The following is a 17,955-nucleotide window of genomic DNA, read 5'->3' as shown; positions in this document are numbered from 1 at the left end:
CAACCCTTCCTTTATCAACCCCATGGTAAATGATCAGGATGGTCACTATTACTACAAGTGAGGTAACTAATCAGAACGCAACTTTCCCCAAAAAACCCACCTGAGTTACACAGGTCTGAACTTTTTTAAAAATTAAATTTTTATTTTGAGATCACTGTTTGTGTTCAGTTGTAAGAAACAAGAGAGATTCTGTGTACCCTTTACCCATTCCTCCATGTTGCAAAACTAGCACAATATCACCGCCACGGTAGACGCAGTGAGGCCATAAGACATTTCCATCAGCAAAAAGGTCACTTCTTGTGCCCCTTTAGAACCACACCCACCCTTGCCTTCCAACTATTAATGCTGGCAGGACTTAGCCAGACCGCAAGGGCGCCTACTCCGAACAAGGAAGAGGGTCAGGCGCTGGGAGGGCGACTGCAAGTGGACAGGCAGCACCTGCGACCACGGTACTTGGGGACACCACAAAAGGCCGCAGAGCAGGCACCGCGGCACTTCCGCGAGCGCCGCAGGCCCTGCCCCTTTCGCCGTCGCCGACCAATTGCCGCCCGAAGACCGAGCCGCTTCAGCGGAGGGCCGGAAGTGAGCCGCAGCTTTTCCTTTCTGCCACCGCCTTGTCCAAGATGGCGGACCTCCACCGCCAGCTGCAGGAGTACCTGGCGCAGGGGAAAGCTGGCGGCCCGGCAGCCGCGGAGCCGCTGCTCGCCGCGGAGAAGGCGGAGGAGCCCGGGGACGGGCCGGCGGAGGAGTGGCTGGGCCGCGCGGGCCTGCGCTGGACGTGGGCGCGGAGCCCTGCGGAGTCGGCAGCGGCCGGCCTGGCGTGCCTCCCGAACGTGACGCGTGGGCAGCGGCTGGCGGCGGGCGGCGGGTGCCTGCTGCTGGCTGCACTGTGTTTCGGCCTAGCCGCGCTCTACGCACCGGTGTTGCTGCTGCGCGCGCGCAAGTTCGCGCTGCTCTGGTCTCTGGGCTCGGCGCTGGCGTTGGCGGGAAGCGCGCTGCTGCGGGGCGGCGCGGCGTGCGGGCGCCTGCTGCGCTGCGAAGAAGCGCCGTCCCGGCCCGCGCTGCTCTACATGGCAGCGCTGGGCGCCACGCTGTTCGCCGCGCTGGGCCTTCGCAGCACGCTGCTCACGGTGCTGGGCGCGGGCGCGCAGGTGGCCGCGCTGCTGGCCGCGCTGGTTGGGCTGCTGCCCTGGGGCGGCGGCACCGCGCTGCGCCTCGCACTGGGTCGCCTGGGCCGCGGCGCCGGCCTCGCCAAGGTGCTGCCCGTGTGAGGACCTCGCGCCCTCGCCGCTGGGGAAGTACGCGGAGCCAGCGCCGTCGGAGACCGCGTCGGCCGAGCCGAGGACTGCACGCCGCTGTGCGGACGCCCGTGGCGAAGGCCCTGCCGCAACAGCCTGCGAGTCTAATCCGGGAGCGGCTGCTGCCAGCGGAGGCGACAGCAGCGTTGGGAGCTCCTCGATGTCAGCTTTTTGTGCTGGACTTGGCACACGCTCTGAAAACTGAGATTTTGTCATTGAACTGGTGACAGGATGTGAGACGGTTATTAGAAGTTGCTTTCGAAGTAACTGTGGTCTTAGGTTCGGCTGAGTAAAGAAAAAGGATTTTTCTTCGAGTTAGCTGCTCTTGTGATTTTTCTCAGGCTGTGTTGTCATTTTAAAATCCAGTGGTAGATGTAGCTTAGCGACGGTAGTTTTTTGTTTTGGCTATACTAAGACTTGGAAATTATTCTCTCCAATGTCAGCGGATCCAGAAGGGTATCAGATTAAACACCGAATTCAGCCACTGGACTTTTAAGAGTACTTAAGATGGTTTATCTCGGGTTTTTTCTTCAGTTAACAAAATCAAAAATATGGTGCCTTATAACATGAAAGGAAAATTAGTTGTGTATTTCACGACGAAAGCGACGGACCAAAAGAAATTTCCTGCCCCAAGAAGCATGGGATCCAGGAAGGGGCGCGTAGATGCTTAACGGTCTCTGCGGAAATCCTGCAAATAGGAAGATAATTCTAGATCCGGAATACCTGTATCTGGTGGAAACCATGGATTTCTACAAGCTCGAATTATTCCTCATTGTATAGTCTGCTTTGTAAACTAGTTTACAATTTGCAGGCTGATCTTAAGATTTTTTTTATATCTAATTGCTGCTGCCTTCATTTTAGGTTCAGCAGTTACTTTTAACTACCTTAATTTATTGCCAGAAGGTATGAGCCTAACATTCTGATGAGTCCAGAAAACTACGTTTTGTCAGTAGCAATACACTAGGAAGTAAAATATATTTAGAATTTAAACATTGTGTGCCAGTGGTCCTCGCGCTTGACTGCACATCAGTTACTTGAAGAGCCACACCTCAGATCAATGCAGTCAGAACCTGGGAAGTAGGTCCCAGACATCAGGACCTTTTTAAAGCTCCCCAAGTGATTCTACGTTCCCCAAGGTTGAGGACCACTTTTCTGTGCATTGGCTTGCACAATTTGAAAATAATGCTTTTCCTGAGCTGGATCCCAGTGTTGCCTTAACAGGGTGTCTGTCGTGCCGCAGTAGAGCACTGCTGCTTCCTCCAACCCCAAAATTTATGTTCCTAAGTCAGGTCCCTAAGCCCCGTCCCAAGAAGTGACACAAGTGGCCAACATCCACACTGTAGGCTTGCAGGCTACCCGCCCTGAGATTTGGTAAAGAACACTGCCTTGTTCCCCATCAGTAAACAAGGCTACCTACCTCAGGAGGCTGCTTGTGAGAGAGCAAATGCAGTATTTTCAAAATGAATTATTTTTTTAATTGTAAAGACTTGTGCCATTGGCTGCTCTTTCTAGTCCCCTAAATTTCTGTTCTAGTTTTAAATTTCTCTAGAACTTGCAATAGTTGGGGGTTTTATAATGTTTTACAATGTTTATTTCTTAAATAAAAACTTACTTAAAAATTCAACATTTCTCAGCTGGTGGCTCACACCTGTAATCCCAGCATTTTGGGAGGTCAAGGCGGGAGGATCGCTTGAGGCCAGGAGTTCAAGACCAGCCTGGGCAACATAGTTAAACCCCATCTCCACAGAAAATCTTTAAAAAATTTCCCAGATGTGGTGGCACACAACTGTGATCCCAGCTACTTGGGGTGGGGCTGAGGTGGGAAGATCACTTGAGCCCAGGAGGTTGAGGCTGCAGTGAACTGTGATCACATCACTGCACCACAGCCTAGGCAACAGTGAGACCTTGTCTCAAAAATTTTTTCTCAAATCAAACATTGAAAATCTAGTTTTTATAAGCTTCAAATCACAACATCTAGTATGTATGCTGACAGTGATGTTTTTAAATGCCATATATATTTAATAAGTATAATGTAGAGGTTTATTGTTTAAATGAATTCACTCTCAAAATGTGATCTGTCAAGTCCAGTAGAGCTTCAAGGTAAAATGAAAATTTTTAAATGTGATCTGGTTATCTGCTTACTGAGATACTATGTTTCTAAAGTTAAAGCCCAAAATAATGGAAATTTTTCCACTAGAATCTCAGGAAAAAAAAAGTCTAATCTTGATATGGGTTTGGTCTCTGGATCCGGTTTTAGCTTCATGAAATTTGATTACAGTTTCTCTCTCTTTAAGCTATACCAGTTGGGGGTGAGTGAAGAAATACCCATAACCTAAAGCAATCTTGAGCCTCCTAATAGCATGTTTATGGTGGAGCGCTGATTAACTAAGCTGTAATTTCAAAGTTAACAAAAAAGTAGTCTCAGATTCTAACACTGAAAAGCAGTGTATATGGCTGACATTTTCTCACTCCACAGAAATCAATTAGCTTTTGCTGTTTTTTACATTCATAGAGAACCAGTTAAATTTTCATATCCTGTTAAACTATCAGTATGCCTTTTCTAAGCAACCATTGAAACTTCCAGCACCAGCGGCCAGGTACTGTGGCTCAGATCTGCAATCCCAGCACTTTGGGAGGCCACAGCAGGTGGACCGCTTGAGCCCAGGAGTTTGAAACCAGCATAGACAAAGTGGTGAAACTCCATCTCTACAAAAAACACACACAAAAAAAATTAGCTGGGCATGGTGGCGTATGCCTGTAGTCCTAGCTACTAGGGAGGCTGAGGCAGGGTCAAAGCTGAAGTGAGCCGTGATTGCACCACTGCACTCCTGGCTGGGTGACAGAGCAAGACTCTGTCAAAAAAGGAAAAGAAAAAAAGAAACTTCCAGCACCACTAAATTTGCCAAATAAATTTGACCGATGCCAAAACTGAAGCTGCCAATGTAATGAAATGTTAAGGTGGCCATAGGACAGTCCTTTTAATAAAAGCTTCCATGTAAAACCAAAATAAAGGTCAGTATAGAAAGTATCATGGGGTATATAACAAACTGAATTTTTGGCTTCCAATCCAAACTGGGCTAAATGGTATGTTTATTTTAAACAAGGAATTTGCCATGGACAACATCTATCTGGCTTACTGTGAGTTAGAAGTACGCCCTGCCGTAACACTGGTATTTCCACATAGTATGGAAGTGGAAGAGAGGAAAGCTTAATTAAGTGTTGCAAAATTGTTAGTATTTTGGTCCATTCCTTATCAACTCCATGTGTGATTTCAAGTTATCTAAAGGGCATGTGACTTTATTTCTGACTAACATCAAGTTCTTCTCCTCATCATAACAAGGCGATTCAAACCTAAACTGTGATTCTTAGGAGATGCTTCCAAGGGGAAGCTCCCTCGTTGGACAGCCAGAAGATTGCATTTTCTCTTCAGAGTACAATTTTCCATCTGTCAGAGCATGTCTGAATAAAAATTTGAACCTACTACAAACTACATTAGAATAATTTTCAAGTATTTTTCTATCACAAAAATGGTGTGACAGAATGTGTTGAAAAACACAAAGTTCACAGCTGAGATTAATTTAGATAACCTAGTGGTTAATATGCTCATGAACATCAGCAACAACCGTGCATTCCTTGGCAGATGGGATGCGATGGAAACCAAAGGTTTCCTTAAGGCAAGCACTTCACAACTAGTTTTCTGTCAATTCTTGCGTAAATCACATTCTGTATTCATACAAAAACTTTTGTTTTTCTCTGACAAACTGTACACATAGAAACAAATTTCCAAATGGACAGGAACTTAAATTTGTGGAGATGCCCCATGTCTTGTGAGACTTGACTTAAAAAAAAGAAAAAGATCCCAGCTTTTATCTTCACAAAACAACATGGGAGTTGGGGCAATGAGGGTGGACAGGACAGGGCCAGCCGGGCTGGTAGCTGGCAGCAGTCTCTTCATCTTGAAGACCTCATTGAGGGTTCCTGGGATTCAGGTGCCCAGAAAAGAGTTCAGGGCTACAACGGTGCAGGCTTCCTTTTGCTTCTCTTGGTGAGTCCACAAGAAGTTCTTACATACTGTCCAGAGAGGCCTCAGGGTACTCAGTTCCAGCTTCTACCGACCCCTTCCACCACCCCGTGAAGCTCCTCGCCTCGGCGGGCCAGAGTTCATGTTACTCCCTCTACCCCAGTTACTGCCACTCCGGCCCCCTCGAGAAGGGGTGCCACTGCCTGGAGGGCCCCCAAAAGGTTCATCTCTGTGGTATCCATCGTGGTGCTCTCCGTCTAAGGAGCTGGAACGCCCAGATTTGGGCACTCTCTGAGCAGGTCCTGGGCCCCCTCGGCCTGAAACAAAGAAAATTTCACATGGGACTTTTTGTATTAGCAACTGTTTGTCAGTAACTCCCAGTACAAACTTTACTCTCTGATGACAATGGACCAGTTCTGGTGGGTGCTGCCAGGGAGACTGGCAGTGGTATTCAGCGTACTGAGAGGTGTGCCTCTACCCTTTCCTGACCCTGCCTCCCCCTTCCTGGCTCATGGCCATGGGCCTCAGCATCAGCCAGATCCATGCCCCCAGGGCTGTATGACAGACGACAGGAAGCCAAGAGATGAGCAAGGAGCACCTTCAGGGAGACCCAGGCCACACTGAGCCATGTCCCAGGCCATGGGAAGTGTATCTGCCTGCTCCCAGCCACCAGGGTATATTGAGGGAAGGTTTGAATATACTGACTTAACTTTGGAAGTACACACTGCTAATGTTAATAAAAAGTGCTCCAACTAGGACAAGTGTTCACTGGGACTGTCCCATGACATGTGGCACTTTTGGCTTCCTTTTCATAATTAGTAAAATAAAGTATTTCTTGAAAAAACAAAAGAAAAGCACAAAAACCCAAAAACCCCACAAAACACTGGCTTTCAGGTTCTATCACCGAGGCACAGCTTAACCTGCTTCAGACTAGTATGCACAAATGTTTAGGTACTATTAAAATTCTTTCATTCTGTTGCAGCTTGAGAATATATTTTAAAAAAAAAAAAAAAAAGGAAAAGGAAAAAAAATTCTATCTTGTAAGATTTTTTTCCTCAGGAAATGATAGGATTTGGTCACATCTCCCATAATGCACTCTCAGAAGACGACTGCAAACTCTCTGCTGTCTTATATTTTGTAACAGAATATGAATCTAGCTGAGATGAAGTTAGGAGAGCCAGCCAAAGGAACAATCTTGGCTTCTTTTCTTAGAAAGTGCAGCTTCAACCCACCTGAGGCACCTGGGCAGAGTGTCAGCTACTACGTCATTCCCATGCTAACTGCATGTCCTTGACCAGAGGGACCTAATAATTGTGTGCCGAGTGCCCAAGAAAGTCAGCCAAGGTCACAGCACACTGGCTAGTAGTACAATGTGTTTATGCAGGGTGATCTATTGATGATACATAAGGTAATTTCTGAGGGTTTTGTTGAGACAAACAACTATCAAGACCAAATGGCAGGCCAGGCATGGTGGCTCATGAGAGGCCAAGGCAGGTGGATCACTTGAGGCCAGGAGTTCGAGACCAGCCTAGCCAACATGGCAAAAGCCCATCTCTCTAAAAACACAAAAGCATGGTGGCGCACACCTGTAGTTCCAGCTACTGGGGAGACTGAGGCACAAGAATCACTTGAACCTGGGAGGCGGGTGTTGCTTGCAGTAAGCCAAGATCACACCACTGCACTCCAGCCTGGGCGACAGAAAAAAACCCAAAAAGACCAAATGGCAGAACTCTGTACTGGAAGGACCGTCCATACAGACAGGCCAACTTCAGGAGCAGAGCACAAGCTGGGGCATGCGGGGAGCAGCCTTCCCAGAAGCTTCCGAGCCACACCACCTATGCACCTCCCCCGCTGCCTTGCAACCAGAGTTGTATAGTCAGCCTTCAGAGGCAACTACTCCTGGCTAAAGTTAGTGCTGCCTATAAAATAAAGCTCCACAGTTCCCAGTTGAGGAGATAATCTACTGTGCCCCTGGAAACACTGCCCATAGACCATGTTTCCCAAAGTCTCTGTGACTTTGAGCACAAGCAGTGTTCCTCTAGACCCAGGCTAAAAAAACCAACAGACCACCCAGGAGAGGACAACTCTTCCCCTCCCACTGAGAGCCCTTGAGGGTTCCAAGCAGCCTTGTGGAGGGCAGACTGCCAAGGAGAGCAGGGCTCCCAGACAGCAAGCCGAGCAGAGAGTACTGGGGCATCTTGGCAGAGGGCTGAAGTGAAAACCTCAAGTGAACAGGGATTCCCGGAGGCAAGTGGAGTCCTGTGCAGGGCCAAGTTGCAGTCCACCAGATGACAGCTCGTGTGGCACTGGCACCACATTTAGGAGCATGTGCCTCTGCACAGCCCAGGCTGCAAGGGCATGTGCAGCAGATACAGGCAAGGCCTCCATCGGCCCCTGCATCTCCTGGAACCATAACCACTGGCCTGCTCTTACCTTTGCCTCCTCGGTCTTCAGAAGGGCCTCCTGGGGCCTCCATCTCTCTGTGCTCAGAAGTGCCTGGGCCATCATGCCAGGGGCGCTTTCGGGGAGGTAGGGATGCCATGTCCATGCCTTGGAGAGAAGAGGAGCGTTCTCTGCTGGCTGGGGAATGACCGTCGTGAGGGGGATGATCAGGGCGGGGAGTATCACGAAAATGTTCATGACCTGGCCCTGAAACAAGAAACAAATCTCCTTACAGGAAAGCACAGTGTGACCAGAAGTAGATGGGAATGACACTGTGAGAGTAAGGAGCAACTCGAGAGCCACCGTTCACTCATGCTGAATGCCTGCCACAGGCCAAAGGGTAAGCCACCCAGACATCAGGGTGCCTCCTCATGTAAGAGGGGCAGGTAAGATCCAGAGAACTCGTTCTCAGGCATTGTAGTATCAAGACGTCTTTACAGTCTCAAATTACTGAGGACTCCTAAGAGATTTTGTTAATGAGAGTTGTAACTACGAATATTTACCATATTAGCAATTGAGACTGGGAAAATTTTAATTCACTTAACTTTATTCTCCAAAAACAATTTAGTGGAAAGAGCAGTCCCGTTTTATACTCAGATAGATCCCTGTAATGTCTGGCGGATTCCTCTGCTCTGCATTCCACCTGCTGAGATCAAGTGCTGCGGCTGCAGGACAGGAGACAGCCCAGCCCCCCGGGAGACATGAGCTGGAAAGAGGAGACCCGGTGCACCCCAGAGAGGGCCCTCAGAACTCACTTTGTGAACTGCAGTCTAGAGTTACCCAACAAGCGGTTCTTTTCCTTACCAGGCTCTCTGTTTCCATCCCAGGAATCTGGCTTCCGCCCTCCTTCAAAGCGAGGGAACTCGTCAGGAGTGGGAAGTAAACCCTTCCTTCCTCCTACACAACAGAGCAAACAATGCTGCACTCAGACTGTTCCTGGTGTATTCACAACCAGTGTATTCTGCACCCTATCCTTCCAGACCAGGTGTCTTTAGTAACTCGCTCACCTCGTGGGGTACCCCGACCTCGACCTCTGAGATCTCGTCCTCGGGCCGCTTCCTCAGAAGCATCAAAATTCTCCTCTGGACCAAAGTCTTCAGGACCAGGAAAACCATCCCTTCCTCTGGGGGGAGCACGGCCCTCATGCCTCGGCGGGGCTCCTCTTCTGAAGCTGTAAAGAGAAAACAGCAGAATGTCCACCTCAGAGAACACCTTGCCACTCTAAGTTCATGTTTCAAAGAAGCATATGATATGAGAAAGCATGATACAATGTTAATTGGGAGGAAAACAAAATAAAACTATATATTTTTGAAAGGATACATTATATAATCCTATTAATACTATCAGAGGCAAAAACAGACCAGAAGGAAACACACCAGAGTGTGGAGTTACTTTAAGCTTCTTTTAGGCTTTTAGGTATATACAAGTATTACTTCATTTCATTCATTTCATTTTCACAGCCACCATATGAAGCTGGTATTATCAGCAGCTCCACTGATGAGAACACTGAGGCCCAGATTGCTGACATCATTTATTCAAGGACACAGAGTAAGTGCTGGTGATCTGAACTCAGCCAGTCTTGACCCTCGGCCCAGGTTCTGTATCACTGCCTCACAAATACTTATCATTATCATCTACATTTGTATGATGAACATTTATGACATATAATCAGAAAAATGGGGGCACAGATCGTGTCTGCCAACCATACTGGACCTGTCTGTAGGTAGGGGCTCTGCCATCTGCCCCAGCCCACAGCCTCCACCCAGGGGCAGGCCTCCGTGACCACGAGTGGCACTCATGGCCCGAGTCCACAGCTGATGGGCACACAGGTCAGCATCTGGCTTACAGGCAGCGATCCACTGGCTAGCTGGCAGTCTGGAGCCCTGCTTAGTGAACAGCTTCCCCTTCTCTCAGGAATTTTGGAGCTAGGAGACTACACTGACTGGGAGTATTGCTGAGGCAGAGAGGGTACCAGGAGGTCTGTGCGAAAGAAGAGAAAGTGACCTTCTGGCAGCGCTCACTGAGAGGCGGTGGCGCCACCCTGCAGGGCCCCTCTGCATGAGCTGCATGGCCTCCTCCCAGGCCAGGCCTCTGCTCTTCCTCGGGTTTCTATTCCATTGCCTTTATCCTAATCTTCTACTTGGAAGATTTTCAAACTTACAGTAAAGCTGAAAGAACAGTACAATGAACATCCCAGATCCTCCACCCAGATCAATCCCTTCTTAATATTTTGCCACACGTGCTTTATCTTCTCCGTCCAGCTACTCACAAACATGTTTTCTAAACCATTTGAAAATCAGTTGCCAACACGAGCTTTACCCCTAAATCCTTCAGTACATTTCTTCTAAGAACAAGAACTTTCTCCTATATAATCACAATACCTTTACACTCTCACACACCAGCCTAGGCTGTGGGTCTGCACTGACAGATGAAACACAATACAAATCAAGACAGGATGGCCGGGCACGGTGGCTCACACCTCTAATCCCAGCACTTTGGGAGGCCGAGGCAGGCAGATCACTTGAGGCCAGGAGTTCGAGACCAGCCTGGCCAAGATGGCTAAACCCCATCTTTACTAAAAATACAAAAATTAGCTGGGCGTGGTGGTGCGTGCCTGTAATCCCAGCTACTCGGGAGGCTGAAGCACAAGAATCGCTTGAACCCAGGAGGTGGAGGCTGCAGTGAGCCGAGATCATGCCACTGCACTCCAGCCTGAGCGACAAAGCAAGACTCCCTCTCAAAAAAAAAAAAAAAAAAAGACAAGGTAAAATGTAACATTTTGCACAAGATGCAGAGATTCAATAAGTCAGTGAACATTACGCAGATGTAAAGCTCTTCTAGTCATAAAAAGCCATGCCAAAGGTAATGCTTGGATATCATTAAGAGAGGGTCTTAAAAACACTGGGAGCCCTTACGTCTTTATTTTTAACCTCCCTATCTCCCCTCCCCCAAAACAATTGCTTCCTTAGCCCCCACTATGTCATGCTTCTGAGCCTGTCATCAGCCATGCTTTTCTCACCACCCCTGAGGGTGGGCTGGCCAACCCTAACTCAACCACATATACAGATATATATATATATATATATATATATATATATTTTTTTTTTTTTTTTGAGACAGATTCTCGCCCTGTCACCCAGGCTGGAGTGCAGTGGTGCAATCTTGGCTCACTGCTATCTCTGCCTCCCAGGTTCAGACGATTCTCCTGCCTCAGCCTTCCAAGTAGCTGGGATTACAGGCACGCACCACCATGCCCGGCTAATTTTTTGTATCTTTAGTAGAGACAGGGTTTCACCATGTTGGCCAGGCTGGTCTCGAACTCCTGACCTCGTGATACACCCACCTCGGCCTCCCAAAGTGCTGGGATTACAAGCGTGAGCCACTGTGCCCGGCCTTAACCATCTATTCACAAGAAGAGTAAGAAATGGAATGAAAGGACCAGGCGCAGTGGCTCACGCCTATAATCCCTGCACTCTGGGGGTGCTGAAGAACGTGGATCACTTGAGGTCAGGAGTTCAAGACGAGCCTGGCCAACATGGTGAAACCTCATCTCTACTAAAAATATAAAAATTAGCCAGGCAAGGTGGTGTGAGCCTGTATCCCAGCTCCTCAAGAGGCTGAGACAGGAGAATCACTTGAACCTGGAAGGTGGGGGCTGCAGTGAGCCGAGATCGTGCCACCGCACTCCAGCCTGGCAACAGAGCAAGACTCCATCTCAAGAAGAAAAAAAAAAAAAAAAGAAATGGGATGAAAGGACACGGATGGCTAAGGAGTAATCAGAGACTATAGTAAAAGCTGAAGTGCTGAACAGCACGGGCCTGAAGCCCAGCTCTGACACCTACCACCTGCCAGACCTCGGAAAGTCAAGACACTGCTCTTATTCTGTCTGAATCAGCATAAGATGCTGACAGTCGCACCTATCTCACAAATTCTTTAAATAAAATGAGTTAATTTCCTAAATTAAAACAAATTCCTCAATTTAAATGAGGTAACAACATCTGATACAAAATAAACACTCAATTATCATCATCTTTAATTATTCTGAGTCTCACTTGAGATTTTACTATTTCCTGGTGTTTTTTTGTTTTGTTTTGTTTTTCTTTTAAGAGACAGTGTCTTGCTCTGTAGCCCAGGCTGAAGTGCAATGGCATAATCATAACTCACTGCAGCCTCCTGGCCTCAGCTGATCCTCCCACCTCAGCTTCCTGAGTAGCTAGGACTACAGGCATGCACCACCAAACCCAGCTAATTTAAAAATTTTTTTTTGTAGAGATGGAGTTACACTATGTTGTTCAGGCTGTTCTTCAATTCCTGGCCTCAAGCGATCCTCCTGCCTCAGCCACCCAAAGTGCTGGGATTACAGGCGTGAGCCACTGGTCCTAGGCTAATTCCTGTTTCTTTCTCCAGATTTCTTCTGTTCCTTAAACTCCCCAAGAATGCTGAGATGAGTGTTCAAGCCTGATCTAAGTTTAACAGGAAGATTGTTTTTCAGTTTAAGTTTGTTAAGATTATTGGGCAATTACACAAAAATTGTATCTATTTCACAACCCCTTTATTTCCAATCTAGGTAGCTGCCTCATATTTCCTTATTCTAATCAAGAAGAACCTGGAAATTTTAAGTCAGATCCCAGCAAGTCTTGTAGTATACTGATCCTCCCATCTCTTTAAAAGGACCAAAATATAAAAAAATAAACAAAACAAAAAAGATTTCTAGACAGCAAAGATTAAAACAAGGCTAAGGTTAAAAAGCACACTTTTTTTAAACGTCCAAATGCAAACTCTACAGAGTGCAGGGCTGGTAATTGATATAATTCTCTTTCCTCAAGAAAAAGAAGAAAGAGACCTTTGTGGAGACAGCAGATAAAAAGCTCCACTGAAGATGGAATGGGCCCACAAAGTATCTGTCCCACCTTTCTTCTCTGCGCCCTCGAAAACGTGGGTCCTCGGGATCCCGGGGGAAACGTTCATCTCCGGGCCTGCGGCCTTCCCATGCCCCTGGAGGGCCTCGGGCTGCACCCCGGCCATCCCCCTCGCTGAATTCCCTGTGATCAGGGGGAAACGGAGGCCCAGGGCCCCCTCGCCTCCACTTCTCTTCTTGCGGTAAAGGTCCTCCTCGCCCCTCAAATTCACGTAACCGGTGGCCAAAGCGCTTGTCAGGGTGGAAGTCATCTGGTCTGCTGAAGTCATCGGGGAAGTCTGGGTGAGGGCCACGCCTATCAGGGGGACCCCTGCAGTCCTGGCCACCCCGGAAAGGCCCCCTCTCGGGCCCATGCTCAGGCCCGCCGCTCTGCTCATGCCGCCTCTCTGACATCGGGCCCATGTGATGGTTTGGAGGGCCGCGGGAGTCACCTAAAGAAAACAAAGCTGACTTTTACCATGTCTTCCAGGAAACCTGCCAACATAGGTCTGATCTGTAGCATCTCTACATTTCAGAATACATTCTTTATTGAGAATGTTTTCCCTCCTTGGTTCTCAGCTTAGTTAGGAGACAAATGTCCCTGAAGCATTGGGTAATAGAACAGGAGCTTTGGGGTGCAGATTTCAACTTCATCACCCACTAGCTAGGGCAAATTACTCATCTCAAATGAGATCAGCAGCATCTGTCCATCTCTTAGTATACACTGGAAAAATGAGAAAGCCTCCTGGGCTTCAGAAGGAGCTTCCTTTGTCTGCCCCTATTCTTTCAGGCATTTCATTAGGGCCACCTGCTCCACATCCAAGGAGGACACAACAGAGGAAATTAATGCTGCAGGCCAGGAAGCGTGCCAAGAATTCACCTCTGTACCCATCAACAGGGTGCCACTGCCACCCATGACATCCCTCCTCTAACCCCAGCTTGTTGCACTTGATTCCTCTGTAAGGTACATGCAATCACCAGCCTCTCAAATACCTGCCTGATGACCAAACAGCCCTGCTGGGCTTCAGTGTCGGGGTTTTCTGCACCTCTCTATGAATGTTGTTCCTCATCTACAATATTCTCACCATTCTTTGAAGACAGTGTTTGGAATCCCACTAAAGTTTTCTAAAATATGTGAAAATATGTACTGTAATGAAAGTACTGAATAAAAATGGAAAGATGCCAGTTAAATGTGTGATGGTTAACTTAGTTCACCTCCTAACTTGGAAGGGACTGTTTTCCCAGCTACTGAACTACTGCAGCTTTTATAAATGTTTACCTATTTTTGGTCAACATACAACTTAAATCAAACACTTTTTAAAAGTAGGTAGCGAAAGGATACTCTTGATTCTAAAAACAAAAACTGTGTTTTTAAAGTGAAATTCCTCCAATAGCCCAGTTCATGCCTTTTACTGCTTTTCCCTGGCTATAAAGACAAACCCCTCCTGTACCCCAGCCAGCCATAATTCTCACCTCCCCCGCAACAGCATCCCTCTTCTTTCTTTTCTTTCTTTCTTTTTTTTTTTTTGAGACAGAGGCTTACTCTGTCACCAGGCTGGAATGAAGTAGCGTGATCTCAGCTCACTGAAACCTCCACCTTAGGGATTCAAGCGATTCTCCTGCTTCAGCCTCCTGAGTAGCTGGGATTACAGGTACCACGCCCGGCTAATTTTTGTATTTTCAGTGGAGACGGGGTTTCACCATGTTGGCCAGGCTAGTTTTGAACTCCTGACCTCAAGTGATACACCCAGTCAGCCTCCCAAAGTGCTGGGATTACAGGCATGTGCCACTGCACCTGGCCCCTCCCTTTTCATTTTAGTTCATTTCTTTTGGCTATTTCAATTCCTCTTTACCATGCAATATATATAAAATGCTTGGAAATCTCAGGATAAAAATGTGCCATAAAGGAGTCTCTCTCTTCCAGCTCTTTTCCGTCTGTCTCGTTTACCCGTCCTCTCCTCTCTACTCAGCAGTTTGCAAAGATCCTAGCTCCATTTCCTTCTGGTAGACAGGCTCCCTCACTTCTCAGTGTGTTCCTGCAGCTAATGGCTTCTTCACTGACATGATGTTGCTTGAACTTAGTGTAATCTCAGACACAGCAGACCTTTGGCGTAAGGAAGCTAAACATTTTCCGTTTGGACTTACCTATGAATATTAATCCTCCCATTACCTCTATCTGTTTAAAAGTACCCTGCTCTTCAAGGAAAGAAACCCACCACTACAAATTAGAAGGGATGTGGCCACCAGTGATGGGGCGGCGGCGGCGGTTATTCCAGTAGGGGATGGCAGGGCCACTTTCTCGGCTCTCCCTTCTCCCTTTGGTCCCTGGGAGGAGAAAGGAGGAAGAGAAAGAAAGGGGGCGGGGGATAAAGAGAAAAGGGAAAGAGCAAGGATGAGAGGGAAGGAGGTGGAGACAGACACAGGGCAGGGAGAGGAAGAGAGGCAGCTCTCAGTTTGCTGATGGCGATAACTTGGGGGGTAAAAGACTCTCCTTTTGTTTCTCTAGCTCGCTGTGGGCCACGTTCCTTCTGTATAGCCTCTGCTACCACTTCCACACAATGGGACAGAAATAAACACTCTCTAGTTCCGTTATCTCTTTCTTACCTCTAATATCACACATAAATTCAAGACTGAGCATAAATTCACAAAGTCCTAGGGCTGTAATGCTGACAAGGACTTTTCTTAATTGGATAAAACGGGGGCAAAAATCTTAACATGCACCACACAGTGCTATGGGCTTAGCCAATTAAAACTAAGAGAGTAAAGTTCTGTGAAGGGCAATCTCTGCGGTCCTCCTGATTCTCCGAGTTGTGGTTTCTCCCCGTTATGAAAGTGTGTGTTGAACATAACACAGTGTTTCCTCTCACTCCCCTCCATCTACTCCGAGTCACCCCCTGCAACTCTCCCCAACAGCGTGCTGCCCACCACGCTCCTGCTCCAACTCTGCAAGACAGGGGGGTCCCACCCATCTCAGGGGCCATGGTGCCCTGCGTGCTCTCCTTCAACGCTTAGGATTAACTCTAAACTTCCAAATAGCCCCACATCTAAATACTAATCATTCTCATCTCTTTCCTTTTCATATCAACAACCTGAGGAGCCACATATGGGTAGAGTGCTTTCTTCTTTTCAAATGGTGCACAACTACATAACCAGCTAAAGAATTCAATATATGACAGGATTTGGGAAGACAAGGGTGTGATAATAAAAACACTGTCAAAAAATTTAAGCAGAAACAATTCATCTCTTCAGGATGCTACAAACACACACTTGCACTCAGCACAGGAACCACCTGCATTGCCAACAGATGGGCAAGGCCAGCCTGCCACACAGGCACGACTGCTGGAGCCTGTGCGGGTGCCTTCATTGTCAGCTTCTGGGGTGAGGGGCTTACTAAACAGATCTAAGAACACAACCAAAGACAAAGCTCCTACCTGAATGACCACACCCTTAATTTGCCCAGAGGTTCAAATGACCAGTCTATCAATGACTGACCAACAAAATTATTCACTGTAAAATGTGCACAAAGGTGGTAGAATATAATCTTTTATTCAGCTGAGCAGATATTTACCTTTGTTGGGGCCAGGTCCTTGTCCGGGGTTCAGAGGGGGAATGCGACCTTGTGCTCCCTGCTGCCCTAGGCCTGGTATCAGGGGTGGGGGGCCTGTGCTCTGTCCTTCCTGAAAATATGTTTTTAAAGTAAGGGTATGAAATCACAGGCTTGTGCTACATAAATAGTGATTGTATTATAACATGACAAGATAAAAATACCCAGTAAATATTTAGCTAGTAAGATTACAGTAACATTGTCCTTAAATCAGGAGAAAGGAGATACTTCTTTTACTATAATAATTTTGTTAAAGCACCTGTATTTTAAACCTGTTGACAACTTTTATGTAAAATTAGATCTTTACTCGTAATGCCAAAAAAGAACATCAATGGAAAGTCAGAAATTCTAACACAGCAGCACTAAATTAAACCAATTAAAACAACTGGTTTAAGTAACTGGTCTGGTTAAAGTGAAGCAACTTAGATTTCAGCATATGAGAAATAAGAGCACAGATTTTCATCAGGCAACTTCTGAGATCTGAAATGCCCTACAAAGTATCAGATCTTCAGACTCATTCTACCAGTATTTCTATAGGTCAATTAAAATTTCAGAATCATGCTTCCCATGTATAAAATCTTTTACTACATGGTACAATAAAAAATCTCATTGAATTATCCCAGAAACTCAGGCATGTCCTTGTGACTCTGACATGTTTATAAATATTTCAGTTATAACACAGTAGCTAAAGTCCATTATTTTTTTAATCCTCCAAAATGAAAACTGTTAATTTACTACCAGAAAGTTAGGAAAATAACTTATAATAAATAATATTATACACACATACAACTGAGCAGTAAATTAATAAAATATATAATACTTCAAGTTTTAGGGCAATTTAGAATGGCAATCCTATACTTAATTCATCCTAACTTCTGAGAAGTGCTGAATAAAAATCTGGAAATAACTCAGACATCATCAGATTCTCCATGGCTACGACACTTTTAGGTTCTGGAAGACCTACTTTAGAATAGTAGATAATTTATTTGTTTTAGCTTAGTAGTTGAGTTCAGGAAACCCAATGGTCATCTTTACATTAGGGATTCGTGGTGGTATTTGAAAAACCAAAACAGACTGTGCTTTCTACATCTGTAGCATCCCCTTTCTCCAAGTGTCTCAGGGAGTCAACATTAGCCGACTCGCTCACTTTTGGTCCACACTGGACCAAAAGTGAGTTTTCAGGGACAAAACTCAGTTATTCATACCCAAATAATGCCTCCAGACTAAGAACTTGAGAAAAGCATAAAATGCACATAGCTGAGCAGTATTACATCTATTTATGCTCATGCAATTCTTTTCGTAATTCACTCCCCCAAGCAACCTGAACTTTCCTCACACCATCTCTCAAGCACGAGCTCAGCGCATGAGCAATAAAAATTGGCTAACAAAAACAGAATCCTCAAAGAAGGAGAATTTCTACAGAAATGCTCCCTCCTGCAAATACTTTTATATGTGAGCTGAAAACAACTTGAGCAGAGTTTCATCCAAAGGGTCACCATTTCCAGAATGCTCAATTCTGGAATAACAGTTTCTTTATTTCTATTCACTGTAATAAACAGAGTGAGGTAGAGAGTCTATAGTATACTCATGAGTTAAATATCCCATCCTATCTTTTAAAAGTAGAGTTGGCAGACAGGAAGTGATTCTGTGGCTGGCAGGCCCATGGAACACCAGGCTGCAATGTAAAGGGCCC

General features: G+C 46.5%; 2 protein-coding genes across 4 annotated transcripts in view; one reads left to right on the top strand and one right to left on the bottom strand.

The window, feature by feature from the left end:
* Positions 1 to 77: 77 nt before the first annotated feature.
* Positions 78 to 1,612, top strand: SFT2D3 (SFT2 domain containing 3). The gene has a single exon (XM_034954218.3). It carries the CDS (start codon positions 624 to 626, stop codon positions 1,269 to 1,271), a length of 648 nt encoding a protein of 215 aa, XP_034810109.1. The 5' UTR covers positions 78 to 623; the 3' UTR covers positions 1,272 to 1,612.
* Positions 1,613 to 4,991: 3,379 nt separating this feature from the next.
* The window catches only part of WDR33 (WD repeat domain 33), a 105,648-nt gene continuing 92,684 nt past the window's right edge, over positions 4,992 to 17,955 (bottom strand). Inside the window, exons 17-22 of one of the 3 annotated variants that reach the window (XM_003828250.6) lie at positions 16,227 to 16,335; positions 12,672 to 13,110; positions 8,769 to 8,932; positions 8,566 to 8,658; positions 7,753 to 7,968; positions 4,992 to 5,636 (exon numbers count right to left, since the gene is read on the bottom strand). In XM_003828250.6, the coding sequence (XP_003828298.1) occupies positions 5,407 to 5,636; positions 7,753 to 7,968; positions 8,566 to 8,658; positions 8,769 to 8,932; positions 12,672 to 13,110; positions 16,227 to 16,335 (1,251 nt within the window). In that variant the 3' untranslated portion in view covers positions 4,992 to 5,406. Of the gene's footprint in view, positions 5,637 to 7,752; positions 7,969 to 8,565; positions 8,659 to 8,768; positions 8,933 to 12,671; positions 13,111 to 14,874; positions 14,984 to 16,226; positions 16,336 to 17,955 lie in introns of those variants that run through there. The other 2 variants (XM_008953604.5, XM_055108563.2) reach the window with 2 other exon arrangements.

Source organism: Pan paniscus, chromosome 13, assembly GCF_029289425.2.
Source record: "Pan paniscus chromosome 13, NHGRI_mPanPan1-v2.0_pri, whole genome shotgun sequence".
NCBI classification, from domain to species: domain Eukaryota; kingdom Metazoa; phylum Chordata; class Mammalia; order Primates; family Hominidae; genus Pan; species Pan paniscus.
This window is presented reverse-complemented; position numbering and strand designations above follow the sequence as displayed.

What these genes read in the sequence shown, in the direction of transcription:
- SFT2D3 (XM_034954218.3), top strand. Translation starts at nt 624, where the DNA reads ATGGCGGACCTCCACCGCCAGCTGCAGGAGTACCTGGCGCAGGGGAAA.